Raw genomic sequence first — 19038 nt, forward strand, 5'->3', positions numbered from 1 at the left:
CTCTCCTGGCTCTCACTCCCTCCTTGCCATGCTCTGGCCCAGCCTGTGCCACCACCAACAGCATAAGAAGTACATGGAAAACCCGTCCCTCATCCAGGTTCTTAACTGTTTGTTATGTAGCAGTAGAGGAAACACAGCAGAACAGAACATACAACTGCCCATCCTGTTTTTACCCCTCCAAGAAGTACATTTGGATCGAGGCAGAGGTTATCCCATGCTCTGGATCCATGAACCACTTCAGCTACATTTCACAATGTCTTCGTGGCACCGCTTCAGTCATCTCACCATAGCAGTTTAAGAAGTTAAATATTCAAGATCTGTTTAATAGTAGGAAACATTAATTTCTTTTACAATGGAGTTTTCCTGAAGCAAATCAGATTAGCGTGGAATTTTTAGGACTAGAGGGGTCCAGAAAAATAACTCCAATTCTCTCAGCCTTGTTTCATTTCCTTCATTAGCAGCCCAACACTCCACTATAAATAAACTCTTCCGTTCCTCAAATATTTATAGCAGTTCTTACAATCAGTGCAAACTCACAAATCCTGCTACCCCCCTCTCTAAATAAAAATACAGCTGGACAGAAAATACAGGAATAAATCCTTTAACAACATCTCTCTCAGCATAAAGAAAACATTCTAAAAGCAAGTCTTATAATGATGCTAGAAACGATAAGTGTTTGGGGTTTTTTTTTTTTGCCTGAAGTGGCAATTAGTGTTAAAATTAATGAAGTAGAAAAGCAAAGCAAATTTGTGCATGTAATCAAAATAGAAAATCAGGTAACTATTGAAAATTTAACTGCAACACTAAGAAATTGTTACACAGACTAAAGTGAATTAGGGATGCAAGGAAAATCACTGTTAACATTATTTGCTAAAAGCAGGATCACATTAAAACAACAGAAGACTTTAAACAAAGCCAACCAGAGGAATTAACTACTACAGGCAAAGGCCAAATTACATTAGAACAGGCAAAGTCAGAATTACATGCTGGTATTGATGGATTAAAAGGCCATTTTCTGTGGACTGCTAAACATCTTCCACCGGGTAATGCAAGGCAACCACTTGCTCCCACAACTCCCACAAAGGCAAAGCAAACTGGGGCAGGTCCAAGACAGTCAACCCTCCACACAAGTTATATCAGCATCTCACACAGAGCAGAGGGCTCACTTCAGACTCCAGATGGGTGATGCCAACCCAGCAACTCCGTAGCCAGCACGGTCACCTCCCATCACATCCATCACATGCACCTTCTCACAGGGACAGGACACAAAGAGCTTGGATGCAGCTGCTGGCAAGCACAGCCTCCGAGCCATAGGCTCCAGAACTGGCCCATGGCAGTGCACAGGCTGGATGGACCAAGCTCTGGAAAAGCTCTGATCAGGGTGCAGACTGGGACCAGAGCACCAGAGTCGGTCAGGATACAGCCACCTGCAGCCCCCCAAACAAGGCTGCTCCATGCAGCCAGGTTTCTATCTACTGCATTATAGTGCAACTCATCCTCTGTTTTTCTTATAAATAACTATCCTTTCCATCAACCCTCACTCTTTAAAAATCTGCCTCTGGAAAAGCTCCAGTAAGACTCGCACTCAACGAATGTCCAGGGGGGAAAATCTATGGAAGAGGTGGGTGTAGAAAAGAACCCAGGAAGATGCAGGCATGAATGAATAGAAGCAACTCAGTTTTGTACCACAGAGAGAGGGGGGAAAGGAAACAGAGCAGACTAGGAGAAAGGATTCTGCTTGGAAAGCTTCCCCTTGCGCAATCCTCAGCATAACCTGTAATGCTCCTGAATTACAAGTCAGCTTGGAGAAGAGCATGCAGACATCACATGTGGAAAGTGCCATCTGAAAATGCTTCAAGACATCTCAGGTTTTTTACTAGGAAGCAGTAACACAGACTGGGGGTAGGTTTAAGGGAAAAGAGGAAAAGGCAGCAACACCCACAATCACAATCACCCTCAATTTGTGCTTTCATGCAGTTGATCTGATTAACACACAGCATTTCTCTTTATAGATTAACTCATCGCAACCTAAAAGCACCTTTTTATTGCTTCTCTTTTTCCTTGAGAGGCAAACCACCCAGACTCACTAAAACAAATAATGAACATAGTTAATGAGTGGATACCACCAGGTGATGACTCCTCTCACAGACCATGTCTATCACATCCCATGTTTGCTACCAGGACAGGTGGAAGGAGGGTAACACCGCTGCTAAAAGTTCACAGTAACAACAAGGCAGACTCCAGCATGGAGAAGTAACAAGCAGCAGGGGAACGGGTGGGAATTCCTGATTGCTTTTAGAGTTCTCATTAGCGAAGAAAATATCCTGCTGACCCACACTGCACTCCACTGCAAAGACATTACATCTAATCAGCCAAATCTCCTGCATGCGAAATTGAAATTAGGAAGCCCAGGGGACCACTTCACTTCAGGACTCTTCAATTTTTATTTGGACTTATCTAACACAAAGAAATACAAAAGTAGTCAACTCCGAGCCTGCCTGACAAGCACCTCAAGCAGGCAATAGTGTGCCTGAAGTGACCACATCAAACCCTCCAAGGTTTTAAGTACTATTGTATTTGACCTTTAATTAAAAAACACTTCTAGGCAACATCCAATTTTTGCTGCTCCCCTGAGTGGATTTCCACTCTACAGGATTTGATGAATTTGAACCTTGTTTCATCCTTTCTGAAGCTCTTCAAGGCATGAAAGGAACAGCATGTGGATTACATTTAGATACTTTTTGTTCTTGGTGCCAATTTACCATTGCTTGGCCCAGAAGAAATTGTTTAAAGGGCGATAAGAAAAAAAATGTCATAAAGCTTCCAGTCGCCTGACTAGAATTGAAGGCAGAACAGCAACATCTTCAGGGCTACCCAGGGGTCTACAGAATAAATTAGCTGGTGGATTTCATTGCAACCATCACAACAGCTGCTGCCTTGCTAGCATCAAGTCAGGATTACAGAAACCCCTTAAATTAGGGCTACCTCTTAAAATCATGATGAGGACGAGGCAACAAGCACTAACCATGTCTTTTCCACTGCTGCCAGAATGAACTGATGGTGATCAGCCCTTAGCTTTGTAAAAGTCAGTTCCAGGTCACTGTCCTTGGAGATGACCCTCCAGAACCAAGCTAAGGCACCTCTTTAGGGTAACAAAGGGGAAAACTTGAGTTGCCAACAAAGGCATTTCATGGAAAGATAGGACTTTTTTGCAGTGGAACCAATCCTGCACCTTCCCCACCAGCACTAATCCCTTCAACAAAAGCTGGAAGTAATAAAAAGCTATTCAGGATGCAGTCTGGAACAAATCTACCACAGTGTTTTTTTTCAGACAGTTAAAATATCTGTCAAGCTAAAAGGACACCAAACACAGAGTGAAATCTGCTGTGCATGCCTTTTACTTAAAAATACACACAGGGCAAATGGTCAAATGCACATGTGTACACACGAGTGCCCTCCTCTCCAGAGGGCGAGTTGCTCCTCACAGCCACCAAGTCACAGCCTCCACTGACTCCAGGAACAGTTGCATTTTCTGGGCAGCCTTGAAAAATTGACTCAACAGCCTCTCTGCCTGCATTTGAAAACCTTGGCCTCTGGAATCTATATTTGTAACAGAGGCAAAGAAAATAAAACAGCTTAAAAGAATACTTAGCAGCATAAATAAAACAGCTCTAAAAGCTTTGTTTTAAATATGCAGGAATGAGAATGCCAAGGTTCAGCTTCCTGTGGAAGGCACTACAGCCATTTCCTGCTTCATCTCATCATAATTAACGTGCCAGGACAGCTGGACTTTATCAGAATTGTTTCATCAAAAAGCAACAACCTTTGAAGACTATGGTCTTTTGTTTCCATCAGTAAAGGCATAACCAGGCCAATTTCCATTGCTTATCCTTAATGATCACAGCTGTAATTTGTATGTAAATTATCAGTTAAATCGTTTGAGATCTGCAAAGCTCAAACCATGATTCAGGAAACACTTAAAGACTTCTCTTAAAGAGCAGCAACCAGGGACCCTTGTGAGGTCCTGGACTTCCCCAGGCTTTACCTTCCATAGGCAGGAGAAGGAGGTAAAGGGGCATTTGGCCATTGGATACATTGCCTGCCCCACAGAAGGCTCAGAGAAGACTTGGGACTACCCCACAGCTCCTCATTCACTGTTCAACTTGTCTTGTAACACAGTATCTTAAATGAGACGTGGTCTTTCGGACACAATATAAAAAATGTGTAAGAGGAACAGAAGGCTTAGAAGACATGTGAGCTCCAGTGCTTTACAAAAGCACCGCACCAAGTCCCAGCCCTCACTTTCATACAGCTCTAATCTTGCCAAATCACAGCCCTCTTTCATCAACCTTGTATTAATCCAGAGTTACCATGATGCAACTTTTCATTGAAAACAGACTCGGAGGGATGCGGTGCCACGATTGTTCTCCCGGTTCCAGCTCAGAGCCCAGCAGGAAGGCTGTGCTGCTCCCTGCATCCTTGCAAGAAGCCCCAGCAGACTGTGGGCACCTTGTAAAAAGAGGAATCCAACGAGGACTTGTTTGTGCAATGCTCTGCTCAGGAGCAATCCGTCTTGTTGCAGCTCCCTCCCTTCCGCTCTGCGAGTCTGCGCTTTCCCGCCATCCGAGATGTTTGAACGTTCACGCTCGAGAGGCATCTTTCACTTGGAGCAGGGAAAGTGTGACTGACCCCTGCTGCAGCACAGCCCCCCCCACCCTGGCAGATGGAGACTGTCACCGGCCTTTCACCAGCTCCTGAATCAAGATTGATTAACAGTAGCTTAAAATGACAGCTCGTCCTACAGGAACGTCGCTAGCGCCAGTTCTCCCTCGCACGTGGAGGGGCAGGAATCATTATGGCACCATTACAGAGCACAGTTGCCTTGAGATCACATCCTTTACTTCTTTCCCCTCGTTATACCTACTTCCAGAAGCCATTTCTGCTCATAATGAATCACCCAAGCCGTCATACAGATCAGAAGCACAATTGTCACTGAAAATAATGCAAACTGTTTTCTGACCTACACCAACAATGCTTTAAGAAACAGTAGACATTGGAAATGTTTCCTAAAAGGAATTTCTACCCATTATTCCATTTCAGGATTGGTGGGTTTTACCTAGACAACTTCTTTTAAGAGCAGTGTCCCTCTTCCAAACTCTCCAATTATCTCTGCCACCTCATTCCTTTGTCAGAGCAGCCTCCAGCTGCCCGATATCAGCCCCTTCCAGCAGCACCTGTGAATCAGCCCAGGGTTAATCACACCAACAGATGGCGGGGGCCAAAAAGGCAGTTAAGAACTTATATCATTTTAAATAGCATCTAATGTTTCACAGCTTCAGACCAGGGGCAGTGGTTCACAAAAGGAACTAACCAGGGGAGCCGCAGTCGGGCTCTTACTTCATCACCTGAAGGAGTGTTCCAAGGTACAGCACAGCTGCCAATTACTGATCAGGCTGAGGAGCAAATACACGACCTGGCTACTGCAGGCACTTGCTGACATCTCCCGTGAAGGATTTCTGTGTTTTGGGTGTTATTGACTTTACAGAGCACCAGCGACAGCAACCTACCAGTCACCGAGGGGGTTCTGCGACAGCGCAGAGCGGCACAAGGAACCAATATGAATTTTACATTCTCTTTTCTTTCTTCTTAGAGGCTGCTCTATTTAGAGCCTATTAATAGCTTCCTGAATTCTCCAAAGGGGCTGACGTTTAACATTCAGATAGGTTTAAGATTCTTTTAGCCCATTTTCATCATGCATAAGTAACATAAAACGTGGGTTTAGCGCCGAATTGATTTCTTTGCAACAAACCTTAAGGTCCTTCGCAGACAAAAGAACCTCACTGTCCAAATTCATTCTCCCCAGGGAGATCTGGCCAAGATTAAGGATTGAGGGATTTGCTTCATTACAACTTATTCTTTTTAAAGTTTCCATACCACCTTTTAACAAAATGAGCTGGATCTTTGTTTCTCCTGTCAAATTTCGGCTCAGGTTCAGGGAAAGTTAGTTCATCTGTGAGAGTCTAAACGAGACAAAGACCGATCTCCAATTCAGGAGGAAAGGAAACTGCAGGAATGCCAGGAAGGAAAGAGAAAAGAAAGTACAGACCAGAAAAGCACGTTCAAAAGAATATTAGTTTATTTTTTTGTTTCAAGTTACGAACTACATGAAGCAGAAAACAGAGAAGGACAAAGATACCACTATTTGACAGCACATGCAGTTAACAATCAAGAAGCTCTGAAGACAGGAGTGCAAGAGATGGCAGGTTATTTTCCACGTGGATCTTGCTAGTGACTTCTGGCAGTTCACTGTTACTTACTCATCTGGTTGCTGTCATTCACAAAGTCCTCGGACCCATCATTGTCGTCTTCATCATCCCCAGAGGAAAGAGCATCTGCACATTAAAAATAACCAAGTCTTTAAACCAGCCTAGTTTTTTTTTTACAGACAAAAAAACCCAATAAGCTACATCTTAGATTGTATATCAAGGAGAACAGATCTCATGTTAGTTGTGCAGAAGCCAGAGAGAAAAAAAGAAAATCCAGTCACAAAATGTGCTATTTGGTATAAAATTGTAACAAAACTAGCTAATAATCCTGAAACACTGCTAAGTTTCCCAAGGGACTTTGCTAACTCCAAAAATTTCTTTCCACTTGCAACTTTAACTTTTTTTAAAGACATTCAGTTGAACAGAACTGAGCATCTCCAGAACAATTTCTCTCTGAACTTAAAGGATGTAGGACATCCCTTCTCCTCTTCTGATGCAGGGGGCAAAAGCTTATATTCATTCTACTGTCTTTATCATCAGCATAGTGACTCTGTCTAATTGAATCCTGTCACAGTGGCATAAAACAGAGAGCTCTTCAGCAGCTGTTAATCACTATAGAGCCCACAAAGCAAAAGGAGTATATACAAACTGAGTCCATTTCAGGGTCAGGACAAGGAGAAAAATCCCAGTAACAGCTACAGAACTCAGCTTAACTCACTGTGCCCAAGTGCACTGTTTCATGTCAGATCAAAATGTGGTTTTATATCACATTTTACAGCTTCTACATGCAAAAAAACCCACCTATGTTTAACTCACTCACCTGTAACATTTACAATGAAGTACAGAGTATCACTGTCTAGGGTCCTAACAGCAGTGCAAGCATAGAGGCCCGAATCTCTGGCTGTAGCATCCTTAATTTGTAAGTACTCCCCAATAATCACTGTCCTATTGTCGGGCCCCAAAGGGACCCCATCCTTAGTCCAACTGATCATGACGGCGTCTCTCAATTGACAGCGCAACTCAAGCGGTTCTCCTGGAAGTGCTGAGTAAACATCTGGCTGAGAGATTTGGTATTTGGTTGGCGGCTCTGCGAAGGTGGAAGGAAAGGAGGAAAAAAAAGAAGAAAAAGAGAAGGGAAAGGAGAGAATTTCCAACAAAAGTCAGTGAAGGCCCTTCTCATCCACAGAAATCAAGTTATGTTAAGTAAAAAAAAAAAAAAGTTTCATCCAGATTAGCCCAGCAATCTGTTTTGTTAAACTGAGCCACATGCAGGTGTGGGAGAGGTTTTATCTTCAAGAAGTTAACCACAAACAAAGCTCATTCAGTTTTGATTGGTATCTTCCATGTGCCTTGTCCCCAGTGCCACACAAAGGCATGACCCTCCTCATCAGACACAGCAAACTGACCCTGGGAAGGTGAGCACTGCTGAACGAGGGGGGGGGGGGGGGTGCTTCAGAGAACTTGGAGGAGCAGGAGGAGTTCAAAAAGCAAATTCGGTTTTACATCTTAGCGTTTTGGGTCCACAATTCAAATGAATATTTATCTCCCCCCAATCTGATTTTATTTTAAGTTGCTTTTTTATTTTTAAGCCTGAGAAGTGCTCTTTTGAAAGAAAAGGATGGCCAAAAAACCCCCTCACTAACTAAGCTAATAAACATTGGTTCCTATATGCAGAATATATGATGCCTTCCATTTTTCTCCCTGCACTCACCCCAAAGTCTCTATGCTAGCCTTCTACGCTGTCAACTCTTTTCTCCACCATAGTAACTTTTTCCTTTAATCTTTTTATTTTTGCTTCATTACTTATTTCACAACCTCTCCCAAGTGGAATACAGCAGGAACACAAGTGAAGCTTTCAAAGTCAAAGTATACGCAGCAGTTCAAAACGAAATGGCTCATCCATCAGCTCCCTTTTGTAACCAAACAACGAGAAGAATGTCAAACCACAGCCTTTTTCCAAAAAAACATCCTTGGAAAACTACATCTGCCTATAGTTACTAGAACTTCATCACCCCCTCCTCCTTCCAAGGCTGGCTCTCAGCATGGGGAATGGAACTGCAGCCCCGGGCACTCCAGACAGTCTCCACAGTGCAGTGGGAAGGCTCGGCACACCTAGGATGAACTCAGGCTGTCCCAGATACAGGCACTGCTCCTGAGACTGGATTCTCCCTACAAACACACTGTCCCTCTCCCACGAGCCTCTTGGCCTCGCCAAGGGTGGCAGGAATGGTAAATAAAGGAAAGAAGCACGCGGGCATCTTCTGTTTGCTCACGGGGAGGGTCGCACCGCACAGACAGCTGCTCCCCGCGCACATCCCTCCCTGCACAGCCACCAGCTGTGCACCACTGTGTGCACACAGCAATAAAACACACCTCTGTCTGCTTGGGAGTCTGAGAGAGTATTAAAAGAGGTGAGTCTTTGATGTCCACCCTTCCTTCTAAGGATGCCGAAACCCTGAAACCCGTGCTCCTTGTCCTTGGGGCACAGCGTTGGCATTTCTTGTGTCACGCCTCCAACAGAGAAGTCAGAAACAAGCACCACATCTGAGCAAGTCTGTGCATGGGAGCCTGGAAACGCTGAAGTTCTGTCAGTAGTTGAGTTTTGTGTAGGAAGTTGGACTCTTTGATCCTCATGGGTCCCTTCCAACCCAAAATATTCTATGATTCTGTGAGCACCGGAAGTGACCACCACAATGGGACACTCCTACATTTAAATAATTGGATTAGACTGATGGACTTGAAAACAGCATGCCCAATTTCTCTTCCCCACTCATCCTGGAATCATGTAATTTCAGGGACGTGCCCTCTCAGAGCTTATTCTGCCTTTTTTCTTAGGGTAAACACGTTTTTTCAAACAAAAGACTGGACACCTGCATCACACAAAGATGGCACATAAAACCATTCAACCACAGTTATGTAGACTGTAAAGATTCTTGGATTTAGAGCTTATAACAAGGTCTCTAAACTTTCTAGCGTGCAGACTTACATCTCAAAGTTTAGGACGAGCTCCAACACAGATTTATACCCCTTATAAACTAATTCAGTCTTGCTGATACAGTCACGAATCCACAGATCTGCAATGCAGGTGTTTCACTGATTGCTACATTATGCTGTTAGAAATCTAATTTCCAGAAGGAGCATAAGCTCCTTTCTACATATATTTTGTAACAGTAATGAATATATTTGAGTCTGCTTGAGATTTCTTTTAATTAGATTTCACTGTCAAATAAAAAAAAAGGTACCTGAAGCCAGTTACCTAATTTACTTTGAACTTAATAAGACTCCTTTGTAATGCTCTACCTGCAAAGAAAATTTCTTGTACAGAGTTTACACTGTGCCAACAGTGCACCAGAGTCTAAAACTGTCTTTGCTTAAACTTTTTAAAAGCCACCTTGGCTGACAATAACTCAATTCTCCTTTAAGTGCATTAGAGGCTTTTGCTGAATAGTGCCAGTAAACTCACAGGATGGTCCCATAGGCTGCAGTGTGCTCTTGGGCAGATCAGTTGTTTACATACAATTAAAAGGAAAATAATTTTCTAACCTCACATACGTGATTTCAACTCTTTTTAAACTATTAACTCCAAGTTTACACTGAGTCTTTCAATATAAATCCAAATCAAAACTCAAGAACAGTAATCTATTTCAAAATTACAAGGAAAAAAATTCTTTTTGCAAAGAAAATAGTATACTAAAGAAATAAAGTTTCAAATAGGTATTAGCATTTGATAAACATTATCTTTCTCTATTTCTTTACCTCTAGAGTATCAGGGAAGATGCAGCAAAGTGTTGTCATGAAATAATGAAGTCATGTTTGGAAATTGTGAGTTATTTCAGGTAAGCCTTTGTGTTGCCAAACTAGAATGTAGCAGCACTTAGACTGTCACTTTTTATAATGTTTGCCTATAAACTTTTTCCAGTGTGGGTTTGAAATGGTGCCCAAAAGCAAACAAAGAACAGGTGGGATTCTGAGGCACGAGTCCACCCAACAGCTTCAGAGAAAATCAACCCCTTCAAACTGTTAAAAAATTCCCAGCAGCACACAAACAACCTGCTCTGCAAAAGTTAACTCTCCCCAGGACTGCAAAAGGATTTTTACACTGCTCTGAAATTTAGGGACAGATTTTGAACTCATGTCCATGCTGTACCATCAAACCAATGGCTCCCCTGAGGCTGACAACAGGACTCTTTCCCTCTTTCCACACCTGGAGACACAAGGCTGTGAGTTTGCTCAGCCATCACTTGTACACATACTCCAGTGTTTTCAGCAGCATCCTGAACTTTCCCTTAGTGAAAACAGCTCGTGGGGAAAAGGAAGAGATTGCCCTGCAGAGCCTGCAGAACCAGGCAAGGCCTGATGATCTGCTATCACATCCATGCCCCTCCAGCCCTCTTTGGAGCTCTGCCTTGGAACTGGATCCTCAGCCATCACCAGAAGCCTGTGAACCAGCCCTTTGCTTGCTTTGTTAATTAGATATAAGGAAGAAGGTTTTTTTACAATGAGGGTGGTAAAACACTGGCATGGGTTGCCCAGAGAGGTTGCCCACAATGCCCCATCCCTGGAAACATCCCAGGCCAGGCTGGACAGGGCTCTGAGCAACCCTGTCTAGCTGATGATGGCCCTGATCAGTGCAGAGAGGTTGGATTAGATGGCTTCTAAAAGTCCCTTCCAACCCAAACCATTCCATGATTCTAAGGCATTACAGGATTCCTTTCTAAGCAAGTTGTCCTGCAAATCCTGTAATAATGCCATTAGCTCCTACTGCAAAGGTGCACCACCTGATGTGAATTACACCTTTCTATCACCCCTTAAAAAAACAAAAAAGCAACAACTGCACGTGCAAAATTTCTGGGGGTATTCTGAAACGCTGAGGGACACAGGAGGGACAATTGCTTCTGCCACTGTCTGCTCTCAGCTACATCCTTATTCGTAATAGTGGTGCACACAACGTATTTAAACTTTATAGGTGGAGCTGTTGAACAATACTGCCACGGAAAACCAGGCTGCTGTTAAATAAACAGCTGTGAACTTTTTCTCTGCCTGCTCATGCAGGCTCACAGCATGGTTTATGCCATCCAGGCATCAAATGGAGTAAAGACTGTTTGTATAAAAGCCATGACCACAATAGAGGACTGGGGACACTCTGACTGCTCTATCTCAGATTATTATGATACACGATTGTATTCCAAATCATATTTCTGTTCAGGACTAGGTCACTGAGAGATTTATACTTCCTTAGGTTTCAAATTATTATTATTATTTTTCTCCATTTAATAAAAATGTTAACAAAGAGCTGCTTATCTTAAGTCTCAAGTCATTTAGTTACTTAGTTACAGAGCCAAATAATTAAACGATCAGCTAATAGCTAACCCCAGCAAAGATTCTCACACAGCTCTGCAGAACACAAAAGCCTCAGACCCCATCAAGCCACTTTCACTTCAAAAGGCTTTAGTAAATAACTAAACACTCACCACAGTGTGCCCAGAAGGGTCAACAGACCTGACCCGTCAAGAATCCAAGAGGTTCTTTGCAAAACTGAATGTCCCCACAGGGAACACCAGGCTGCCAACCACCACCACTGCTCCTGCTGCTCCTACCCCCTGCTCACGGCTTTCCTCTCACTGAGGAAAAGTCCAGCAAGACCACACTGGATGAACAACATGGAATGGGGATTTCAAACGGGTCCCAAGTCAGACCCAAGGCTTTATGCTCTCTCCAGGAGGCAGCCCAGGTATCACCAGCCAGGTCTGAAACCTTCCCCTCCCACGTCCCAGGTAAAAGCTGGTGGGATTCTCCCTTCCTTTACATTGGCAGGCCAATAATAAGAGTAGCTCCATGTCCTCTTCTGACAAGAAGATGACAAACTCAGATTGTAAAAGGCACGGCCACCAGTTTAAAAATGCAAAGAGTCATTCCTGGCCATGGTGACTATCTTCCATTAGCCAACAGCAAACCAAAGCCACAAAGGCTAAGCCCGTCTCCTCACACAAAGGGGGACAAAGCAGTGTTTGCAAGTCCTCCATCTGCTGCTCCAAAGTCACTGGATTCCTGCTGTCCTATTTGTGCTGTGTTTCCGTCATTAGCTGCCAGCTCTGCCCAGCTCTGCCTCCGCCAGGCACTGTCAGGAAGTCTCTGTTCTGATAAAATACTTTCCAAATTGCTACAGTTCCTCCTGTAACATTAAACAACTAAATGATTTTATTCTTTTTTTAAGAATCCCTTGTCCCTGAACAAGACCACGAAGAGCAGGAATCATTTTCCCCCCTCCCATGTATAGAAACATTAATTGTTCAAATCTGATGAAAAGCATTTAGGCTTTGCAGAAAAACTTCAAACACAAAGCATCAAAGAGCTATCCATGATAGCTCCAAACATCAACATGTGGTAGATTCTAAGTCCTCACCTGTTTCTTTAACACAAGCTCCTGGGCTTCTCTTTGTGAAAGCAGCAACTTCCACAAAACAAAGTGCCAGGTTCTCCAAAATAAATTTTTCCTGGTATTGTCTTTAATCTTGTTATCCTTATAGAATAAGGAGCTAGTCATATGATGGGTAAAGAGATGAAACCAGACAGAAAAAAAACGAACGAATGGGAATAATCCTCTTCCCCTGGAAGTGAACATTTGCAAAACAAAGTTGCCACATCACACATGCCTGGTGCTCCAGCGAGTGTAGAGCTTCCAGCCACACTGACCTGCTAGAGCTTGGACCTCCAGCATCATGTCAACTCCTATTGAGTGCTACATATACCAAGCTCATTAAAAAAAAGTGAATCTCCTCCAATTGCAATAACTTGCCAATGTCATCACGGGTAAGGGAAAATATTACACTGCACTATAACTTGTTTTCCTAAGCTTTGAAGACTTAGAAAAATAAAAAGTTCTGGTGAGCAGCAAAGCATTTTGCCACTTGCAGGATCCCCTGGCCAAGAAAAAAAAAAAAAAACCCTCTGCATACGCACCCAAAAATGATCCCCACGTGATTACATCCATCTGCCTTGTGTCATGCTCCTTGGCAGAGGAGCAACTACAAAACTGCTACTCCTTGAGGTGGCTACCCCCAAGCAGTATTTAGTCCTGGCTACAGCCACATGGGCCCACTGCACTCAGCAGAAGAGGGCAGTGGGAGTAAACCTCTTAAGTGGGAGTAAACCTCATAACCCTGTTATGTTGGTTGACATAGGGTGAGGTACATGAACTGTTTCAGCCTGGCTTTGATGGCTGCCAAGCAGTTGGGTTGATGTGCCTCACTCAGCCCTCTCGTGGTTAAAGGAAGAGGACTCCTTCTCAGAGAGAGAGAAAGAAATGGTACTTGTCAAGGCTTCGTGCAGAGATTAAAAATTCCTCCAGCTTGTAGCCTGCTTGCTCCTACCTGCCTTTATAGATGGGATCGTTGAGTTATGGCTGCACAACCGCGCAACGTGCGTCAAAAATGCCAAGTATCACATGCTCGTGGGCTTGGCTGTGTGCTTTGTGCTTCTGGAAGCCAAGCCAGGGAAGACTCGGAGCATGCCAAGTTCAAAGTAAACAGCAGAGAGACCAGCGAGGCCACCTCCTGCTGCTGGGAACTGCCCCGCGATTTCTTCCTGCTTGTCCCCGTTCCTCACGGTCTGCTCCTGACAGGACCAAGACTTCTTTACACAGCAGTCACCACAGGATTTATCTCCCCAGATATGGGACAGAGCAAGAAACAGGAAAGCACCAGGATGACTTCTGCACAAAGACTGGGCAACCATGGAGGGAAAGAACACCCCCAACCCTGAGGCCACACTAAACCCCCTGACGTTATTGTGCTGCCTTTTATCATTTCATCAGGATGATGAGGAACTACAGGCCACCTTCAGGATCTGAACTTCTGGTTCCAGGCACCAAACCTTGACTACTTCTGTTCAAGTCAAACTCCACCACCTGCCTAAAGTAATAGAGTCTCTGTTTTAAGAGAACTGGGGAGTACAATAAAAACCTAACACACATGTAACCCAATCTCAAAAATAATTAACTACTCCTCAAACTCATTACAGAAGAGTCTTCTCATGTAATCTATTATACAATACAAAGGGGAAATGTATCACCTTTTGCCAGAACCTCAAATGAAAAGCTGAAAAAAAAAAAAATAAATCAATCTTCCCTCTCGTAAAAGTAGAATTCAAAACCAGGACCATTTTCTCATCGTTTCTTTCAGCAGCAGCAAAACTTCAAATCTCCTTGACTATATTCTGCACATAACCAACCAGCAGAGTAACTTAACCAAGTCCCATTGTTCAACCCAGCTTTACAGTCTGCTTGGGAAAGGCTCCATAATAAGATATACAGCCTTGGGAAAATGTATGAGCACGTATATTTGGTCGCAAAGGGTTTTTCTTGGGTTATAATTTTCTTGCATCTACTCCAATCCATAGCTTTTTTTGAGGTTCTTTATTTGCATTTCATGAGCAACATAAAACCATAACAGAACATAGCATAAATCCAAACATAAAAACACAACCTTTTTCTTCCAGGTTTGCCAGAGGCCACACTCAAGACTATTACTGCTCAACGTGCAAAAGAAATAAATTACGACCGTGAGGTTAAAAATTGCACAATTCAGTGTTGCAGTGTTAGTTCTGGAGGCAGAGAACTTCTCTTCAGATTCCCTACAAGCAAGTCAGCAGTTGTTTCTTTTGTACACGGTCCCATTTTTACTTGACTATACAAATCCCCTTAATTTTAGCAGCTCATCTGGAAGTCTCATCTTGCCTGTTCCCCTGAAATTCATCTTCCCCCACTTCCTAAAGCAGGATTTGAAAAAAAAAAAAAAAGTCACTGGAAACAATATCCCCGAAACATCCCCTTAGCACTTTTGAAAGTCTTATCCACAGCACACATAAACCATGGAATATTCTCCAAATACTTTGAAGCTTCAAGGCATACCAGGCTGCCTTTTAGCAATATTTAGGCAAAAGGCATCGTAACTTGTTTAAGTCCAGCTCCACATGGAGGGTAGTCTCCAGTGGGGGAAAAGAGCAGCACAACAAGCCCCGAAGTGAAAAGCCAGGCTGGCTCTGTGCCCTTCCAGGTGGAACACAACCATTTACACAACGCTTAATTTTAACCTGCAGACACCTCTGTCACTCCTGACGGTAGCAGTGGCTCCTGGGCACTTTGTCACACTAATGGAAGATTGTTCAAACGCTTCTGAATTGTTAGGAGAAGGGCTATTACTGAGCAGTGCTTCACTGCAGATTTATTAGAGAGGCTCCACGTTAATCCTGCACCTCTGAAATACCTGTGCTACCCTGCTGAGTAAACAATATCAGAGAAATCTGGGTACTTCACCACTGTAGTATCTAAACAGGATTATTTTTCCATGATCAAACAGAACCAAGCTCAAGCACGACTCAAAATCCGAACTGGGGTCTTAAAATTATTTTTAAGAACTGCTGGGTGGCAATCAGAATTAGAAGTCTTATTACTTTCCTTGAAACAAATTAAATATTGCAACACTGAGACACTGAGCAGGGCACTGTACAAACTTGCAAAGCCAGTCTCACGAAGGCAGGCTCTCCTTGCTGCCCAGCAGCAGGTCCTGCCAGCAGCTCACCCATCCATACAGCCCATCCTAAAGGAAGCACAGCATGAACCTCACAGAGTTTTTCTACCCCACTATTTTTTATTATTCTTGAAAACCAAGTTGTCACGCAGTGCTCTGATCAAGTTCTGTCCATACAACCCTAATTTAACCTGCAGACTTGCCCTGGTCAGTGCAGCCCACCAAGGCACTCCCAGCCACAGCATCCCACCCCAACCCCACTCAGAAACAGCCACAAGCCCCCTGGGAGAAAGCCTGAGGTAATAACTACTGTGCCACAAAACTCCTTTCCAAATAGGAACTCGTGAAAAGATAGATTTTTCTCCTCCCCAGCCAGCTTCTCATCCTTGTTTCTCTCCCTTCCAGTCCTCCAGCACACTGTCCCTTCCAGTAAACCCTCAGAAATGCAAGCTGTTCCCTCGGAACAAAGGAATTTTCCCTTCTTCCCTGTTCTTGTGGCTTTGGTACTGTAAGGCACTTTGCTAGACACAGGGTAATGTCCCAAACTGATGAGCCAGTTCTTTGGCGGGGGAGGAAAAGCAATAATTACACACAACTTGCAACGGCGTGTGAGGAGGGGAATGAAAGTAGGTCAGATCTCAACTCCTCAGCTTCGCTGAGGTTCACCAAATGCTTTCACTTACAGCCACTTCAAAAATACAATTAAAACAATAACAGCATGGCAAGCACATGAAGCAGCACCATAGAATTCAGCTTTCTGTCCCTTCCATCGATACAGGTAATGCCATTTGTGTGGTGACAAGCAGTAGAAAAACCTGAACCAGCAGAAAGTGAAGCCCATAAGACACATCCCTATATCAGGTGCTGACTACTCTAGTACTCAGAAGTCCAGGAAAAACAAACCCCTAAAAAAAAAAAAAAAAAAAAAAGGTTTTTTTGGAAACAAAACCAACCAAACCAACCAAGCAAAACAGCACAAGAAAACCAGGAGTGATAATTAAGAGATGGGAAAGGACGACCTGGAGACGTACTTCATTGGTTTCTGAATTATAAGCTGGTTTTAAAAGTAAAAAAAAAAAAAAAAAAAAAATCCACATTAAAAAATCCACTCCTCTTACTGAACATCTTGTTTTGCAACTACCCTTGTTGGGAAGCACAGTCCCCAAGGAGCAAATGCCAACGCAGATTTGCTGACGCTCTCGACTGCGATTGAAACCCGAAGGGCCAAACTCCCAGAACAGCTCAGCACACCCAGCGCACGTTTCGTAATTACAACAGGAGCTGTTGGCTGCTGCTCTCTTGAAAATCTGGTCTTTATTTAAGATTCGACTCCTACAAAGTTGCTCCAACTTCTCTTTCAATCAGCTCAGAAGTCAGTTTAGTCCCCGGTACTGCAAGACGGCATCTCTGAGTCGGGCAGCACGCTGTGCCAAAAACTCCCAGGAACCACTACAGGCACACATTGCAATGTGCTGAACCAGAACTCAAAGGTCTGAGTTTCAAATCAGCTCCCAAATTGCTGTGAGGATGATTTTACACTGGCAGGCCCCACGCCAAACCAAGCATTGCCCCGTTTCCCACCACCCCCAGTAACACAAGCAGCATGTCCTGACAACTCTGCAGAGGATGCTCCCACTTGTCCAGCTGGGATGGAGGAGCACAGCGTGTCCCACTGCCACTGGGGAACCAAACCCTCAGTCACACTGGTGCAAAACTCTAGATCTCTCGTCATTTCATGTTTTGGAGTCTTTTCAGCCTGAATTTTGCACTTCTTTAACTACGCTGAAATAAATTTTCTCTTCTAGTCAAACCAGGTGTGCTATTACAAGTAGGCAAGATGTAACTTGCTTAAGTGGGTGATGGTTCTTCTAAAAACATGGATTTATACTGCTCAGGAGCGTTGCTTCGAACAAAGTCTCTGTTCCACTGTAAAGCTTCAACCTTGAGGACTCTCAAAATGTTTAACACTTAAAAATCTGATGCTTCCAATAGAAAAATGGATAGTTAACTATTTTTCCTGCATTCCCATCTGATCCTAAACTAAATATTAATTCTAAGAAAATACTAATCTTTGAATGTTTTTGTTTAAAGCCAAGTGATCATTTCTACTGAAGCTGGGGAGTTGGATATAGAAATATACTCACTAAGAGCTGTGTTATATTATTAAAACATCACTATGGACTATTGTCCATCATCTCATGAGCACACAACCTTGCATAAGTGGAAATGTCAGCATTTTCATGGCAAATTCTGCTTTCAAAGGTTTGTAACTTGGCTATAAAAAAAAAAAAAAGTTACTATGGCCTGAAACTTGTGGCAAGTTCTCTGCCAAGGAAGAACTATTTTAAAATTAGGAAACTATGCACTGGTTGGAGTCAGCCGCTGGTTTGGGGTTTTATCCATACAAGTGGTTGAAAAAAAAAAAAAAAGGATAAAAAAACCCTCACAACTCAGCATCTTTGAAAATCTTCTGGCTCAAAAAAAAAGAAATCAAAAAAAAAAATCACTAAAGGAATCAAATTACTAAAAGTTAATAATTTTTGTACCCCTTCAAAAAGCTGTGACTGTATGGCAGATAAACACAAAACATGCAATTATTTCTGCTCCTTTGCAAAGTAGTAGCCACACCAACACACCAGCTCCCAGTGTCTCATCAACACCGACTGTAAATAACAACCCTACCCATGCCCAATTAGTTTGCAGCTCAAGACCATGGCCCTGCTAAAGCACTGCATATTTTAAACACAGAATGGACACATTAAAACTGATTTAATCCGGCTGCTTGTACGACTCCCCAGAACCTCAGCTGGCAAATCCTGTACTGGGCCAAATAACTTACTGAACCAGATCCCTGAAAGGGCATCCAGCCCTCACCCGAAGCTGTGGGGATGTCACATTCCTCCCTAATGGGCTTTGATAATTGCCCTTCCTTAAAATGAAATTAAAAGTAAAATAAAGTCAAAAGATAAAACTGATTAGCTAAATCAGAGAATCAGAGTTGGCTTTAATTGTTAATTTGACTTGCAGATATCAAAGCCGCTGTTCTTGTTAAAAAAAAAAAAAAAAAAAAAAGCCAAAACACAACAGTAACAAGGAAACCCTGAGTGAACTATTTGCTTTATTTTTTCCTACCAAATTGGAAGCAGCATCCTGGTGCTTCTACACTGCCTCTGTCCATGGAAGATGATGGCTGTGTAGGGTCACCTGTCAGCAGCGTGGTACTGGCTGGAGAGGACCCACAGGGG

General features: G+C 43.3%; 1 protein-coding gene across 7 annotated transcripts in view; it reads right to left on the reverse strand.

Moving 5' to 3' along the window:
* Positions 1-19038, reverse strand: part of FGFR2 (fibroblast growth factor receptor 2) — an 84175-nt gene that overhangs the window by 56032 nt on the left and 9105 nt on the right. For 4 of the 7 annotated variants that reach the window (XM_032694810.1, XM_032694811.1, XM_032694809.1 and 1 more), the window contains exons 3-4: positions 7087-7353; positions 6318-6392 (exon numbers count right to left, since the gene is read on the reverse strand). The exons of 2 other annotated variants lie outside the window; for them this stretch is intronic. In XM_032694810.1, coding sequence (XP_032550701.1) covers positions 6318-6392; positions 7087-7353 — 342 coding nt within the window. The remainder of the gene's footprint in view (positions 1-6317; positions 6393-7086; positions 7354-19038) is intronic. One more of the 7 variants, XM_032694812.1, reaches the window with a different exon arrangement.

This window comes from Chiroxiphia lanceolata, chromosome 8 (genome assembly GCF_009829145.1).
Source record: "Chiroxiphia lanceolata isolate bChiLan1 chromosome 8, bChiLan1.pri, whole genome shotgun sequence".
NCBI lineage: Eukaryota > Metazoa > Chordata > Aves > Passeriformes > Pipridae > Chiroxiphia > Chiroxiphia lanceolata.